This window comes from Pelodiscus sinensis, chromosome 2, assembly GCF_049634645.1.
Source record: "Pelodiscus sinensis isolate JC-2024 chromosome 2, ASM4963464v1, whole genome shotgun sequence".
Classification (NCBI taxonomy): domain Eukaryota; kingdom Metazoa; phylum Chordata; order Testudines; family Trionychidae; genus Pelodiscus; species Pelodiscus sinensis.
The window spans coordinates 199449813-199467129 of record NC_134712.1 but is presented as its reverse complement, the minus strand read 5'-3'; the positions used below and the strand labels follow the sequence as shown (position 1 = coordinate 199467129).

General features: G+C 42.4%; 1 protein-coding gene across 1 annotated transcript in view; it reads right to left on the bottom strand.

Moving 5' to 3' along the window:
- The window catches only part of LOC102464049 (ferroportin-like), a 29881-nt gene extending 12791 nt beyond the window's left edge, over positions 1-17090 (bottom strand). Inside the window, exons 1-7 of the mRNA XM_075919834.1 lie at positions 16896-17090; positions 16185-16281; positions 13851-13918; positions 13448-13607; positions 10073-10188; positions 9074-9200; positions 7124-7378 (exon numbers count right to left, since the gene is read on the bottom strand). Of these exons, the coding sequence (XP_075775949.1) occupies positions 7124-7378; positions 9074-9200; positions 10073-10188; positions 13448-13607; positions 13851-13918; positions 16185-16272 (814 nt within the window). The 5' untranslated portion in view covers positions 16273-16281; positions 16896-17090. The remainder of the gene's footprint in view (positions 1-7123; positions 7379-9073; positions 9201-10072; positions 10189-13447; positions 13608-13850; positions 13919-16184; positions 16282-16895) is intronic.
- Positions 17091-17317: the final 227 nt, after the last annotated feature.

Genomic DNA, 17317 nt, shown 5'->3' with positions numbered 1-17317 from the left:
CCATATGAGGAGAAATTAATAAGTCTATGACTTTTCAGCTTGGAAAAGAGATTACTAAGAGGTCTATAAAATCATGACTGATGTGGAAAAAGTGAATAAAGAAGAGCTATTTACTCCGTCCCATAACAGAACTAGGGGGTCACCTAATGAAATCAATAGGTAGCAGGTTTAAAACAAACAAAAGAAAATACTTCACACAACTCGCAGACAGTCTGTGGAACTCCTTGCTAGAGGATGCTGTGAAGTCCAAGACTATAACAGGGTTAAAAAAAGAACTAGATACATTCATGGAAGATAGGTCTATCAATGGCTATTAGCCTGGATGTACAGGAATGGTGTGCTTAGCCTCTGTTTGTCAGAAGCTCGGAATGAGTGATAAGGGATGGATCATTTGATGATTACCTGTTCTGTTCATTCCCCTCGCATAGGCCACTGTCAGAAGACAGGATATTGAGCTAGGTGCTCTGACCCAGTACGGCCATTCTGATGTATCATGGTTAACTTCATTGTGCATACAGGAAACCTCCAACTTCCGCCCACCCAAGTTGCAACCCCCTGAACTTACAACCACTTTTGTAAGTGTGGAAGGAGCCGAAACCCCCCAACTTACATCCTCGTCCTGCTTTAACAATGGTATGCGGAGCCTATAGTAAATGAGGGTTCGAGTTATGATGCCCCCGACTTGCGACACTTCCCCAGGAACCAATCGTGTTGCAAGTTGGGGGCCCACCTTTATTTTGAAAGATATTTCGAAGCTTAAGGTTCTAAAGATTGTTTTTGTGCTCTATTGTTGGAGCTAAATGTGATGACTGATCTAATGGTTTAAGGAGAAAACTAGGAGACAGAAATGCTTGAGTTATAATTTTGGTGCTAATACTGAATCCATGGATAATATACTTACGGCTCTCTCAGATTTCCCATTTAAAGAGGTGAGATGATAATATTTTTAGACTTTTAGAGCTGTTGTAAGGATTTAACATTTAGTTCTTACAAAGAACTTGGAAGGTGTAGAGCACTATAACTGCTACTACAATATACATGAAGTTTTACTTGCCATAGTGAAGGTATTTCATTATTAAAAGGCACAAGACACCTTTTTCTATGAAAGAATGATAATTTTTCAGAAAATGTAAATTATTCTCATATTTATAGTCAGTTTCAATTACCTCCAGTTAATTCCACCTAAGTGATCATATCATCCATCAAGAGTGAATTAGTTTAAGTGCGACATAAGTGTTAAGTGCTAAATATAAAAAAAATATTGTAAACATGTCATTTCGAGCTCATATCTCAAGGCCTTAAAATATATCTCTCACACATCATACGAAAATAATTACATTAAAAGAATAGTAAAGATGGAACTCAAGCACTCAAAAGTTAGGAAATGCCAAATGAAAGTTTTCAGTGCAACCTTAATTCAATCCCCTTGTGTGTATGCATTTTGATACAGTCGTTAATTACATGATCACATACTATTTTTTCCACAAGGTCCAGTACCTTATTCAATAAATGGGCATTTATTCAATATTTCTTTTTTATCCTTTTGGTTCAATGTGTGGTCCAAGGACTTAATTAAAATAGAGCATCCAAATCCTGGACTGAATACAAAATTATTAATTTCCTCATGGATGTGTCTGGAATGCTTTCATTGTAATATCTGAGTGCTCCACATAACATGAATTATTTTATGTTTGCAGGAACCACATGAGATTAGGAGGTATCATTATCCTCATTTTACAGATGGGGAACTGAGACACAATGAGATTAAGGCCAAAATTGCCTAGATTATCTACTATTTTGGGTGTCCATTTTGAAACAATTGGGTCACAATTTTTCTGAGTACTTTAACATATTCAAAGCATAGACTCATTTGACCTTGGTTGCAGTAGTGAATGATCCACACTTCTGCAAACTTGGTTTCAGGTTCTGGACATCCAAGAAACATAGTGGTTACCTGTGAACATTTTGATGTAAGTGACTTGTCCAGCATGCATGGGAATTCTGAGGCAGAGACAGGGATGGAATCCAGTTCTCCATTTGTCTTAACCAAGATGGAGTGGAACGAAGGGGTAGGAATGGAGCCTATGCATTGGAGGTGGAGCAGAGGGGGCAATGAAGAGCTACCAGGAGGATGGGCAATTGGATAGGTAAAGCCATGTTTTCTTCTCCAGATAATCCCTGTCTCATTCACAAAATACCTTCCAATTTCTACAATAAATGAGGCAGGGGTGCAACAGACAAAAGCCCCCTACATTCACTACATTCCATGATTTTTCCCCCAGAGTACCATCTGTCCTGAGCACTGAATAAGGAACAAGTCCCCAGGGGGGGGGAAATAGCAAATGATCTTGCAACTAAAGACGGTATCATAATGTACACACACAAAACAGTCAAATTAAGATTGCAAAGGTAACTTTAATTATGGAATTTCCTAATGTATGCTCAACTGTAAAACTGTAGCATACTGCTAATGTAGTTTATTTTTAATGTAATGTCCAGAACCTAAACACTGAAATTCTATCATGTGGAAGCACATAAGAACAACTATACTGGGTCATACCAAAGGTCCATCTAGCCCAGTATCCTGTCTTCCAACAGTGGCCACTGCCAAGTGCAACAGAGTAAATAAACAGAACAAGTAATCATCAAGTGATCCATCCTGTCGCTCATCCTCAGTTTCTGGCAAACAAAGGCTGGAGACACCATCCCGGCGAGCAGCCATTGATAGATCCACCCTCCTTGATTTTATCTAAATCTTTTTTGAGCCTGTTATAATCTTGGCCTTCGCAACATCTTCTGGCAAAGTGTTCCACTAGTTGACTGTGTGCTGTGTGAAGAAATACTTGCTTTTGTTTCTTTTCAACCTGCTGCCCATTAATTTCATTTGGTGACCCCTAGTTCTTATGAGAAGCAATAAATAGCATTCCCTTATCTACTTTCTCTACATCAGTCATAGACCTCAAATCATATCCTTCCCCTTTGTCATCTCTTTTCGAAGCTGAAAAGTCCAAGTCTTATTAATCTCTCCTCCTATGGAAGCCATTCCATACCCCTAATCATTTTTGTTGCCCTTTTCTGAATCTTTTCCGATATATCTTTTTTGAGAGGGGTAACCATATTTGCATGCACTACTCAAGATGTGGCTGTACCATTAATTTATATAGAGGCAAGATGATATTTTCTGTCTTATTCTCTAGCCCTTTCTTAATGATTCCCAACATTCTGTTTGCTTTTTCAATTGCTACTGCACACTGAGTGGATGTTTGCAGAGAACTACCTACAATGATGCTAACTAAGATTTTTCTCTCTCAAGTGATAACAGCTAATTTGGTCCCCATCATTTGATATGTATAGTTAGGATTATATGTTCCAATGCATATTATTTCATATTTATCAACAGTAAATTTCATCTGCCATTTTGTTACCCCGTCACATAGTTTTGAAAGGTTCTTTTGCTGTTCTTTGCAGTCTGCCCAGAGCCTACCTATCTTGTGTAGTTTTCCATCATCTGCAAAATTTGCCACCTCACTCCAAGGCCCTTCTGTCAGATCATTTATAAATACGTTGAGTAACACTGATCCTAATACAGACTCTTAAGGGACACCACTATTACTTCTCTCCATCCTGAAATCTGAACATTTATATCTACCCTTTGTTTCCTATCTTTTAACCCATTACCAGTCCATGAGAGACCTTTCCTCTTATCTCATAGCAGCTTACTTTGCTTAAAAGACTTTGGTGAGGGACCTTGTAAAAAGGCTGTCTGAAAATCTAGGTACACTATATCCACTAGATTCCCCAAAATCCAGCTTGGATCAGCAGCATGATTTGAACCTTTAAACCCACTACATAGAACTCTGCCACTTGAGCCAATAGACTAACTAGTAGCCAAAGTAGGCTATTATCCTCTATGTGAATTAGGCAAAGCGGGCAATGAGACACACACATTTTGCCAATGGGGTTCACAGCTACTTGGTGAAAACAGAATAACGTAGAGGTTTGGGCTGTTGTGTTCAGTTTCATGTTTTGTAGGGGAGCATGTTCTAATAGTTAGACCCAGGGCTGTGTCTGTCGAGATAGTTAATCCACCTTTCCAAGAGGAGGTCATTGGTGCTGACTCTGTGGGAGCTCCAGCTCTGGAACACTCACAGAAAAGCATGGTGGGTGCTGAGCACCTACCAGCAGCTCCCTTATAAGTGCCTCCTCCCCCAGCACTTCCCAGCCACTGGCAGCCCCACTGATCAATAATGGATGAAGGGAGTGAACAACTGCACAAGATACTTTTCTTTGGCGGGATGAACAAGTTAGCCTGAATATCATATGCAAGGGCTTGGGGAGCACAGCTTAGCATCTAACAGATTTTAACTAATCATCATCGCACCAATTTTCTAACAAACAAATCATGATTGAGACTGCACTGCAGAGTTAGGTCAACATGAGACAGCTTATCTTGATCCAACTATGTCAGTGTCTACACTACAGCCTTGCTCCCACTTATGTAAGTGCTCAGCACAGTAACTCCACCTCCACAAGAGATGCAGGGTAAATGTAAGTGTAGTTAGGGCAATACCATGTCTGTGTAGACACTGCCCTTCTTACATCAGCTGTTTGCTGTCTTGTCAATTTCATGGCTCCGCTGGAGAAACTGATGAGAAAGCTGGCTCTTCGGCAAGGCTGCGGCAGGGTCTAGGCTCCAAGCCTGGCTGCTGCTACCCAGGCTCCCAGCTTGAACTAAAGCCTAGGCTTTGTGCTGAGAGCAATGCATCCCATTGGACTCTAGGTATAGAACTCCCTACCGGAGGTGAGAAGCCCCAGGCAACTTCCCCCAGTTTCCAGCTGGGAGTTGGGACGTGAGAAGCCTGAGGGGCAGCTGAGCTCCCTGAAGAGAGATGCATGGAGCTGAGCCCTGGATCCCAGCCCCCCTCACACACACACACTGCTCCTCTTCATTTAGTGGAAGCACTCTTGTGAGGACACATGCCACCAACAGAAGGAGGTGAGTGTGGCCCTGACATAGGTAGATTGACTTAAGATTGTAGTGTAATTTGTGACTTCACTGCCTTTTCTTAAAATGTCTAAAAACATTGGGATTGGTCCTGCCTAGAGCAGGGGGCTGGACTTGATGACCTTCTGAGGTCTTTTCCAGCACTATGATTCTATGATCCTGAAGTATTATGTCCCTACACCAGGGGTGGGCAATAATTTTTGCCCTGGGGCCACTTTAAAAATTTTGTAAGTTGCCCCGGGCCACCCCGGAAGGGGCAGGCCTAAACAAGAAGGAACAGGGCTACCCTACCCCCAGACCATGATTGGCCCCTTTTCTCCCCCCCCCCCTCCACTTCCCACTAGGCACCCATACCCTGGAAGAGGTTTGGCACGCTCCCTCACCCCCAGGCCAATCAGGGTCTGGGGGCGGAGGAACACGTGAAGCCTCCTCCCACCCTGCCAGGAGCATGTGGCACTTCAAAATGCCACGGGTTCCTCACAGGGCTGGGGCAGGGCGAAGGAAGCTTCACCCAGCTCCCCCATCCCCAGGCCCTGATTGGCCTGGGGGCGGAGGAGCTGGCAAAGCCTTCTCCACTCTCCCCCCTGCCCTGCGAGCAGTGCATGGTGCTTCAAAGTGCCATGTGCTCCTGGCAGGGCAGGAGGAGGCTTCACACGCCAATTAAGGCCTGGGTGTGGGGGAGCAGCAGGGCTTCCATGGGCCAGATCCGCCCACTTGGCGGGCCGGATCCTGCCCACGGAGGCCCTTTTGCCCACCTCTGCCCTACACTAACTGCTGGGACAGACTCCTCCCCATTGATACTGCATCTGATGATTAGTACTAATTAGTACTCATCTCCAAGGAGTAAGGTCGACGTCAGGGGAGTTCTCTTGTTGTCATAAATGATCTAATCTCCAGTTAGTACTTTTATGAGCTGGGTAAAGACCTTATGAGTGGGTTAAAACCTCACCGAGGTTGATCAATGTGAACTTATCTTTCAATTAACATCACTGTGAACATAAACCCCACTGAAACTGCGGAGGAGCTTTTGGGCAAAGTTTACTTTGGGGTACGTGTACAAGACTATAAGGAAAAAACACTGCCATTGAAATTATTCATATGACAGACAAGAACAAAGAGGCAGAGGAAAAGAGGCAAAGAAAGCCAAGCAGGAGCTTGTAAGCACAATGTGACCCTGGAAGATACTAGAAAGCACGCTTTTGGATTGTGTGTTGGCTAAAGAAACTTAAACTCTCTAAGTTAAAAAAAAAAAAAAAAAAAAAAAAATCGATCCTTTTGTTAGATTCCTCCTGTGTTCAGAGATCCAGGACTTTGTATATAAACAAAACTGAATCCAAGAGATATCTGACTGTCACCAAGTTTCTCCCTCCAACTAGAATATCTGAAGGGCCCCAACTTTGATGAGCAGCTCAGGTAAAAAAAAAATAGGCGATGGTACCAATGCATAATTTCCATTTTCATTATTAGGAGATGGCCATATGCAATTAGGTAAGAATTGATCCCATGGAGAACCACTGAAATAGGAATATGGTCACTGGGGATACCATGTCTTTTTTAAAGACAGTAGCAAAACTAAACTGAATATTAGGGACTACATGCATTTAACCATTCTTCGCTGACTTCTTTTCTTTTAGCATCTTGTATTGCTATGACAACCATCATTCTAAATGGGTTTCAGATGTAGTGGTTCAGTGACATGCTGCAAGATAGTGCTCTGTACCAAGGAGCACATAATGAAGACACAAATGGATTAATTTAAACCATCTTTAAATCTGCATGGTAAGGCATTAAACAATTAAGGATCTGTTATTCTCCCACCCACATGAGAGATTTCCACCAATAACTCTCCTTTAAAGCCATTGCAAGTTGTGTATGGAAAATCACCCTAGAACATGAATTTGGAAAATTAATTCCAACATATTTGCTACTTGGCTTTTCTCTTTCGATAGTCATTTTATTACTCTTCATAGAGTTCCTGTGAATTGACTCATTGGATACCTTCTGGTATTCTAATTATTTAATGTGTAATTCAACATTTTATATGGAAGCTTGTGTTTCAATAGTAATAAATGTTGTAAGTGTTGGTGGGAGGTTGTTCTCCTTTTGAACCCTACTTACCTGGCACATTTGTAAGTTCAATATGTCTTTCTATCACATATCCTCCTGCATTCTGCTGAGGTTTTACAGCCAACGGAGGCACTAGCTGATACACCCTGGAGAGGAATATAAATTCTACCAGAAGAGAGATCAAGTTCCATCCAAGAATAAATCCACAGCCAATGACATTAGAGGCCCAGGTCATAACCTGCCCCACAGACAAAGGAGCGAAGATATTTATGACTTGATCCATTCTTCTTATAGCTGCATTCATTCCTAGACATGGTGTAAAAACAGAATGCATTTCACTCTAGGTATATATACACATACACATGCATGCAATTATACAAATGGGATAACTTTCCCACCCTTTCTTTGCCTGACACAAAGAGCTACAGCAGGGATTGTCCCATCCTATAGCAACTGCATTTCACTCAGGGCCCCCTAAGTGTGATACAACCCACAATATTAACAACGATTTATCACTTAAATTATTGAAGGAGGAGTAAGATATTTTACAGAACCACATGAAAAATCAGTGATTGGGTGGTCGACTGGACAGGTAAAGATGTGTTCAGGAAAGCCAGGAACTAACAAGAATGGTCTGAGTCAGGGATAGCATGGAGAGCTGTGTGTGCTTCCTTGCTTGGCTTTGGCAATGCACTTGACTCTAGATTTACAAGAACCCATTCTGCTGCGCTAGAGAGGCTTCCAAGAGAGCTTATCTGTGGTATGTGGTGGTGGTGTGCGGTACACAGACCTGGTTGTGTCCTTTCGTTTATGATTTGTGTCAGAATTTGACTCAGGTCTCCCAAAGCAGAAGACAAGTGTCGCCAACCTGTTGTGACATGTAGGTTTCCACATAGAAAGGTGTTGTCAAGTCTCAACAGTCACTTTACCTGAAATGACTTTGCTACTTTTACTTGGTGTATTTAGTGTTAACAGAAGCTCATCTCCTGTGCTGCATGGGGAGTGCGGGGCCCAAACGGCTGCTTGCACCGCTTGCTCCCCCACAACGGCCTGGCTGAGTGGCGCAGAAGTCAGCCAAGTGTCACGGCAGAAGGCGAAGGGGGGCGGGGCAGTTACATACATCACCGCCCTGTCCCCCTTCTCCTCCCGCCATGGCACTCGGCTGACTTCTGCGCCACTCAGCCACGCCGCCGTCGGGGAGCCCAAACAGCCATTTGCTCTGTTTGCTCCCCCGCAGCGGCCCGGCTGAGCGGCGCAGAAGTCAGCCGAGTGGTACGGCAGGAGGTAAAGAGGGGCAGGGCGGTGATGTTCGGCGTGACAGCAGCTCCACGCCCCGCCCCCTGGACATGAATGTCACTGCCCTGCCTCCCTTGGCTTCCCGCAGTGGCGCTCGGCTGACTTCTGCACTGCTCAGCTGGGCAGCCACACGGGAGCAAGTGGCGCATGTGACCATTTGGGCTTCGTGCTCCTCATGCAGCACGGGGAGCACGGAGCCCAAATGTCCGTTTGGGCTCTGTGGTCCCCCTAGTGAGAGGCAGGAGGGGGAGGAGAAGAGAAAGAGAGAGACGGAGAAAGAGGCAGGAGGCGGAGAAGAGCTGGGGGGGGGGGGGAGGCAGTAGGAGTAGGAGCAGGAGAGAGCGTGAGAGACGTAGAGAGACCGGAGGCTCAGGAGAGAAGACCAAGATAGAAAGGGAATAGGAAGTGGAGAAGAGATCCGAAAATCCTGTCTTATGACGGGCTAATTGGCTAGTTATTAAATAATGAGCACAGCTCTGTTCTTTATCTGATCAACCAGAAAGGGGTAAGAACCTCACATCTTTGTAACACCTGAATGTTACAAAGCTTTCCTCTTGGTGGAGGGTGAGCATTAGCTATTGCATTTAACACTGCTCTATTGACTTTTCTCAGACTCTTATTAAGGAATGAAATTACATTTCTTCTATTTAATAAATATTCAGCTGTGGCTCCCATGTAAATGGACATAGACTACGTCTAGCTCACCAGCCAGCTGGCCTCGGTTTTCACCCGTGATGACCACAATCCAGTCTTTCTGAATGGTTATTGTCAGCGCTGTGCTCGCCAGGTTTGCCAGGTCAGCTAAGATGATTACCACTGCATAACAGAATACCTTGTTGGAAGGGAATAAAAACCAGAGGTTGTGATCCAGGAATCAAGGTTAGTCAGCTATTGCTGGCTGGCAACATTATGCAAAGTCTCAATAAAGATGGAAGCTTTCAGAGACAGGTGTGTTATTCACTGGAATGAGTACATTTGTGTTACTTTGAGCAGCTGAGGGCTTCTTCTCCATTAACACTAGGAGCCAGATTCAGTTCTCCGTTAAACCTCCCAAAAGCCAAGGTGATCCCATTGCCTTCAGTGGAGTCACTCTAGATTAACAGAGGGGCAAAGTTGTCCCTAAATCTGATACTCTGCCATTCTATCCCCAGGTGACAATATAGGCTTTGCCTCAAATCAAAGGTAAGCACTTGTGGGAAACATGGTGAAGAAGCTCCATACACCAAGGCTCCAATGCTCAGCTATGGCCAAGAAATGCAGCGTGTTAAAGGATGGGGAGCAGGTGCAAGAGTGGGTTTAAGCCCCCAACTCGTGGAGCAGGCCGGTCACCCTGAGGGCTGCTTTAACTTGCCCTGGCTGCCACCAGCTCCAAAAGGCCAATATGACTGCAGGGGTGCATCAGGATGCATGGAAACACCACCTCCACTCCTTACAGCCCAGGGCGCAGGAGGAATGAGATGGAGGATTAGGAAGAGCTGTTTCATTGGCTCTTCCCCAGCATGGGACCCACTCTGGGAGATAGCTGGCATAGGTAGCCACAGGGTTTTTGGCTGCTTTGCTGGTAGAGCAGCCAGAGCACAGAGACTGGTCCACAAACTGTCTCTTGTGAAAACTTTACACGTATTGCTAACCTACCCAAAGAACCCCAGGCTGAAATAGCCAAAGTACAATTTATCTGTGACAGAAACAGGCCAATACACTTACTGTAAACCAGCCGTGCCACATTTGTTCCATCTCGGTTTTGTAAGAGAACACCAACATCAGTACTACGCAGCAGGCCGTGACAGAGGAGTTCTGAATGAACAGTGATGCATGAGCAACTGCAAAATGAAACAACTCTTGATGTGATACGTACCTGCTCCATTTAAAAGGAGTCCCACCGATTCTGTCACTTGATGCAAACACTCTGACAAAACCCTAGCAAGCCACCTGAACAGACTTTTCTAATAAGGAAAACAATACCTCATCCTCCCTACTGACACTAATATAAATGAAAGACAAAACAACCCAACACTCACCAGCAATAAAAGAAAAGAGGATGAAATGTGTAAAATTGTCGATTGTTTCATGGAGGAAAGAACTATATCAGCAGCAGGTCAAAATGAATTTTTAAATAAGTTCTACTTTACAGTTCATTTACCACAGTTTGCTATTATTTATTATCGTATTTTAGTATTCACCTACAGGCCTCAACCATGATCAGGCCACACACTGTGCTAGACCATCGTATAGTCACAAAGGAACAGATAGTCCCTGCCCCAAACATACACAATATAAATAGACAAGACAGACATCAGATCAGAGGGAAAACCTGAGAGAAAGAGCAGTGAAGTGTGTTGCCCAAACTCTCACAGCAGGTTAGTGGTACAGAAATCAGTTTTCCTGAGTCTCAGTAAGTGCTTTCTCCATTAGCCTCTTGTGTTGCCTCTCTTATCTTGCTTCATTATGGGAGCTAGCAATCATGAATGATGGGTTATCTTCTGGCAAAAGGCCATATTTAAAACAGAAGAATGGCCATACTGGGTTAGACCAAAGGTCCATCTAGCCTGGTATCCTGTCTGCTGACAGTGGTCAATACCTGATGCCTCAGAGGGAGGGATCACAACAGGTAATCCTCACATGATCCCTCCCCTGTCACCCACTTCCAGACAAACAGAAGCTAGGGACGCTATTGCTACCCATCCTGGCTAATAGCCATTGATGGACCTAACCTTCATGAATCCATCTAGCTTTCTTTTTTCCTTCTTTTTGAGTCTGCAACTCTTGTACCTTTAATAAATGACTTTTAGTTGGAAAGCGGAGATCCCAATACAATCAAGTAGTTAGGCTTCAAAGGCAGACTAGTTATACACACAAATAAGTGCCAGTGTAAATCTGTGATGCAAAAATGGAAGTCTGATTAGGTGTCTGTCCATAAATCAGACTAAGGCAGTAGTTCTCAAACGTATTTGATTGGGCCCCCCTTTGTGACAGTAATTGTTTGTGTCCCTCCATAAGTACATAATATGCCCCTCACCCCCAAAGACAGAGCAGAGAGCAGTGGCTGCTGACTGGACGCTCAGCTCTGAAGGCATTGTCATGTCAGCAGCAGCTCAAAAATAAAGGTGGCAACGTGAAAAGTGACATTTCTCAATGTCACTTTTCAAAGCAGACTTAGTGCCACCCTTACGTCTGTGCTGTTGTTGCCACATTGGGGCTGATAGCTGGAGCGGAGCACTGCTGACTCTAGGTGGAGATGACTGGGGGGGGGGGTAGAGAAGGGAGTAGGAAGAGAGATAGAGCCGGCTGCCTCCCAGTGAGGAACTGGGGGGAGGGAAGAAGGAACAAAGCCAAAGTCTGAGTGGCAGGGCTCCAGTTGTCGGCCCTGGGCCAGAAGGGCTCCAGTTGTCCTCTTTATCCCTGTCTCCCAGGTGTGCAAGGCCCCTCTGTATGATCCCCAGGCACCAGGGCGGACAGCCAGAGATCTTTAAAAAAATCCCCATACAGTTCATGCCTCCCTTGACACATTCCCACATGTCCCTTGGGAAGCCTGCTCCATAGTCTGAGATCCGCTGCTGAGGGGGTATCTCCACACTGTAATCAAAGACCCGTGGCTGGCCCATGTGAGCCAACTCAGGCTCATAGGCTTATGGGGTTAATTGCAGTGTAGACATTTGGGCTCAAGCTTGAGCCCCGGTTCTAGGACCCTGTGAGGTGGGAAGGTCCTAGAGTTCGGGCTGCAACCTGAGCCCCACAAGCCTGAGCCAGCTCGCATTGGCCAGCCATGCAGGTCAAATTGCAGTGTAGATATACTCTACGGTGTCAACTCTCCAGAGGTCAGGTGCTAGATTGCCAGCTATGGGTGAGGAAAATGCTACTACGAAGACAAGGAAGTTTGTCTTTTCTGGGTTAACTGAGAAGTAAGGGAGCACTCACTTTGTTACCTGCCAAAAGGCTGGATATGTATTTGACTGGATTAGTTCCAAGCCGTGTTGCAAAAATAAATCTGCCTTACATGGATGTATTCCAAAGTTCATGCAAATCAGTTGCACTAATCCATTACGGGCTTATGCTCTCCTTGAATATGAGAGGCCAGATCCTGACTGGGTCCAGGCTCTGCTCACCACTACTCAAAAGGAAGGGGGCAAGAGAGGCTGAGAGATGGTTAGGAAATGTTATAGGCGATATGTGTCACCAGAGCATTTCCCTACTCAGGGGAACCCTCTGCTGGATGTGTGTGTTGTACAGTTTGAGCCAAAGTACACACATTTTAAAGATACAGCATTTAATATAAAAAAAACCCAACAGTGGATAGGACTTAATGGATGTTAGAATTGTCTATAAAAGGCATATGCATGTTCGGTGAACTAACTCAAGGTCAATGCTATAAGTATAGCTGGTTGCAAATTTTTCAATAGAACAATTTTCATAAGAAAATACACTTTTCTGGAAATTGAAACTTTCAGTGGGTATGTGTTGAATTAACCAAAATTTTCAACAGGAGACAATAAAAACAATTTTCCTCATTTTGTTTTGATAACAAAATGTTTAGTTTCAATAAGGTAAAATCATTTCATTTAAGCTTTGTTATTTTAATTCATTAGGACTTTAATATTGTATTTCATATTTTACATTATATCATTTTCCAACATGATTAAATGAAGCTATTTGATATCAAAATAAATGTTTTGATACCTACAAATCAGGGGGGTTGGAATTTTCATTTCACAAAAGTTCCTAATTGGAATGAAGATTTTGAATTATAAGGAACATTATTTAACATCATGTAAATTATGAGAGGCATAATATGGCAAGGCACTCCTACTCCCAACTCTTCTTCTATGGCCTTGGGAAAGTCACCTTGGCTTGATGCTCCTTTATCACTTAAGCACTGTTTTACCCTTAATCTCTCTTTCTGTTTCTCTGTTCAGTTAGGATGATATAATTCTTCCCTCCATTGGAGTGGTGCAAGAAATTATTAATATTTTAAAAGCACTCTGAAGATTAGCACTATAAGCATTATTGAATCACAGGATAGTAATTGTATTCAAGGCTTTATATCTCCTACTTAAGAACATCAAAATCAATACAGAGAATTACCTTTATTTCTTGGTTTTCTATCAATCCAATCTCCAATTAAAGCCCCAAACACTAGTACAGAGCCAGCCACCACTAACCCAAAAACAGCTGTTAGAAGGAGATTATGTCCATACAATTCTATCAGGAATACGGACATGGCAAAATGCCACATTCGATCACCCTGAAAGATAGAAGACACAAAACTGTATTTTTATTTTAGCCTCATAAAACAAAGCTATACCATGGACTAAATCAATGCAAGTACAGGAAATGGGACAGTATGAATACTGAAGATTTAAGTTTGATCCATTTCTACATATTTGTTTTTGGATAAATTACAGGGTTTCCATAAATATGAATGCTTCTCAAATCACGCTTCCCTTGGTCATTTAGAATGCAATAATTTTATCCGAGCATATCTTACCCATATAGAAAGTGCACAGCTTGCATAAACCAGAAATCTTGGACCCGTGAGGTAACTCAGCACTGCATCTGAAACACATACATAGAAACCAATACCATTTATATTCAAGTGTGTGTGTGCATGTGCATCTGTATGTGATTGATGTAGCCTGTACCAAGAAAGAAAATATTTTTCTCCCAAAAGAAGTCACACTCTCACTAGACACATTCACAGAAAAAAGGGATGAAATTCTGTCCTCATGGAAGTCAAAGGTAAAACTTTTGATTGATTTCACTGTGGCCAGGATTTCATTCACGATATCCCAAGATAGAAACCAGAATAACGTCTCTTAATTCTCAGAAGCAGGAGCACAGAAGCAGGAGCACAGTTGTACAAACACCACATCAGATTGTTAAATGGAATAAAGAAAAAAAGCGATGGAGCAAAGCAGAGAGATGAGTAAATGACATCATGCTGGACCAAGTCAGTAAAAATGGGAAATGATGTTCTTTTCAACGTAGGGTCTAATTAGTGTGTAATTTGCTTTATTGAGATTAAATGGCTATGTATTGTACTTTCAGAAAAGATTTTGTTTGGCTGTAAGAGCTATGGGATTAACTGGTAATTCTCAAGCTTTTAACATCAAAGGGCTTCTTTTTAATAGTAGGCTCTATCAGGCCTCTAATTTGCACCCACAATATTGCACTCACAATTAATATGGGAACAAGTGGCTGGCATTTAGACATTTTTTCTAGTTAACTCTGTTTCCATCTGTCCCCTGCAGTCAGGTGTTTAAATTCTGTATTTTCTCCTGCAGTTCATAGGGTTGCCAACTCTCCTGGATGGGTTTGACTGGATACCATTTGTGACAATGGCATCCGGTCCCTCTAGTTTTTCTGAGTTGGCAACCCTAGCTAAGTGCCAGCCACTTGCTCCTGCATTAATTGAGAGTGCAATATTGTAGGTGCATAGTAGAGGCCTGGTAGATGAAGCCTACTAACAATGAAATCAATAAGAATTTTTCCTTTGATTTTCATGATGCCTGGAATTTTGTACCTACAATCAACTAAGGAACAAACTCAAAAGGCATTTTTTAAACTGAAGTTTTGTATATTTATTTTCAAAAAATACTAGATATCATTGTGCAGCTTTTATTCTAATTGACCTTGTAGAAACTGTAGAAACCATTTCATATTTAGCAAGAAGCCATCTTGTATACCAGAAACCATTTCAGCTTTTCTCTCAAGCACGTAGACCAGAGTGAACTTTCTGTCACCCCATGAGAAGAGGCCTACAGGATGGGCTATTGGTATGTGTTAATTGGCCTGGTTGGGACAGGAGATGTACTCCCTCGTACCTGTCCACCATCTTGCTGATAAGGCTTTATTTTTCCAAGTTTAATTGAGGATTTCTGTAATTGGATGCCCTGACGTCAGACTGTTTGGCTAAGGGTATAAAGATACTAGGATTGATTGTATTAGCCAGCCTCACTGGGCCCGGCTCTGCTGGGACCACGTTTGGCTCACCTTGCTTTTATTGGCCAATAAAACTGTCTGTTTAGCCGCGTAAACTGAGTGAGGCTTTTGCTTTGACAACCTGTCTGGGGAACTGTATTCCTTACCTATATACTGGCTGAAATCATAGTGCCCGATTCTCCTTTCTCTAGCATGTTGTGCAGTCACTGGTGCAAGATGAGGACAGAATGTGATCGTTCTGATTTGGGAGTGTTTTATACCCAATGTCCACAGATAGAACTGCCTGTATGAAGTACAAGGCAATGGAATATCCAGCCCTTAGCCATTCAGTCTAAGATATCTTCCTGATGGCCATTTACGTGTTTTAATCTTCCTTATATCAGCTTCACTCTTTATACAGCTCAATTTATAAAAAGTGCTGCCATATTTCCCATCAGTGTCTGCAAGTGGAGGGGGTGACTGAGTTATACTTCTCATCCTTGGAATCTTGGCTTCATTTTCACATTTAGGTGTCACTTCTGTAGGCCCACCCATCATCTTTCTGACCTGAAACTGCTTCACGAGAGGCAGAATAATCATGTTTAAGAAAACAGTAGAAGGGCATATTTGGAAGACAGAGTCAGTTGCTAAGCAGCATTTTAGACAGGCAGTCATTTCATGCTGCTGAATAATGAACAAATATCTGAGAAAAAAATCTGTCTTACACAGTTCTGCAGCTATCAGTGGATAGACGAAATTGCAGAGATTGCTGATTAATTTAAAGTGGCAGAGGGATTACTTCAGTTCAGGATCAGGGCTAGTTAACATTATGTGACAAGCTGATGATGTTCAGCAGAATTACACTTGGCAACAACTGTTTTAATCTCTTTGGGAGACTTACTAATAAATCTGTTCTTTCTCCTGACAGGTGTTTCTGTCCTTGTCCTTGGACTTCCAGAGTCTTTGAGGTTGTCCGAGTCTTCCACCATTCTTTCTTACTGCAAATAAAGGTTACACGCATTGAAAATATATGCAAATTTCAACTACACTGGCATAAAGTGCGAGACACCAGGTGGTCTAAGTTCAATAGAAATCTAATTCTCCTATTATGTGATTGAAGACTATGTTCTGCCTTTAAGCAAGTCATACTTTAAATTATATGTGAGAACCTTTTGCTTTCAACTATAGCTAGATTATCAACAAATGGACATCCACTAAGAGATGCCTAAAATACCCTTTGTCTAAGAGCAAATTATATATGACTAAATAAATATCTGCACACTGTAATTAGCTGTTCTAACTTATCACAAAAAGTAGATAGTCTATGTTTATACTAAATGAACTAGACTTCTTTTCAGCCTAGCAGCAGGCAGAAATGTTTAACAGTCACATTAGCATACATTTTTAAAATCTTTCCATTTTCCCATAGCATTAAATTATAGCTACTATAATTAATGCAAATTAAATATGAAGGGAAAACTATCATTTTATTTACATAATCCATGAGAATTCAAAAAGTTTGGTATTTTCACAGCTATTCACCAAATAGCATGCTGTAGAAATTTATTGCAATCAACAACTCCCAGTCAATTATACATTTAATTTTACTTACCATGCATGAACAGTAGGACCAAAATTTTCATGTGCTCTGTCTTATTGTTTAGTTGATTCAGTCACTTGTTCAGCTGTATGGAAAGTCGAATTTTTAAAAAAGAATAGCTCAGTTTATGAAACTTACATGTACACTTGCTAACATGTACAGCACTGTGTGAAAATGCTGAAAGTGCAAATGTTTCATGTTGTCAAAAGAAAAGCCAGCAGTTTCTGTCACATGTGACAAGCTAGTACAATGTGCTTTTCTGGGGGTCATTCAGTGATATGTAAAATCAGTCCACTGGGAAAAAGCTAATCCTGGGAGTACACTGCATCTCATGTCTGGCATGGAAAATGGCAGAAAGGCAAAGTCTAGCTAAAATAGATGCTGAAAGGTTTATTTGCCCCATGCATTTCATTTTGATTTACATGTCAGAACAG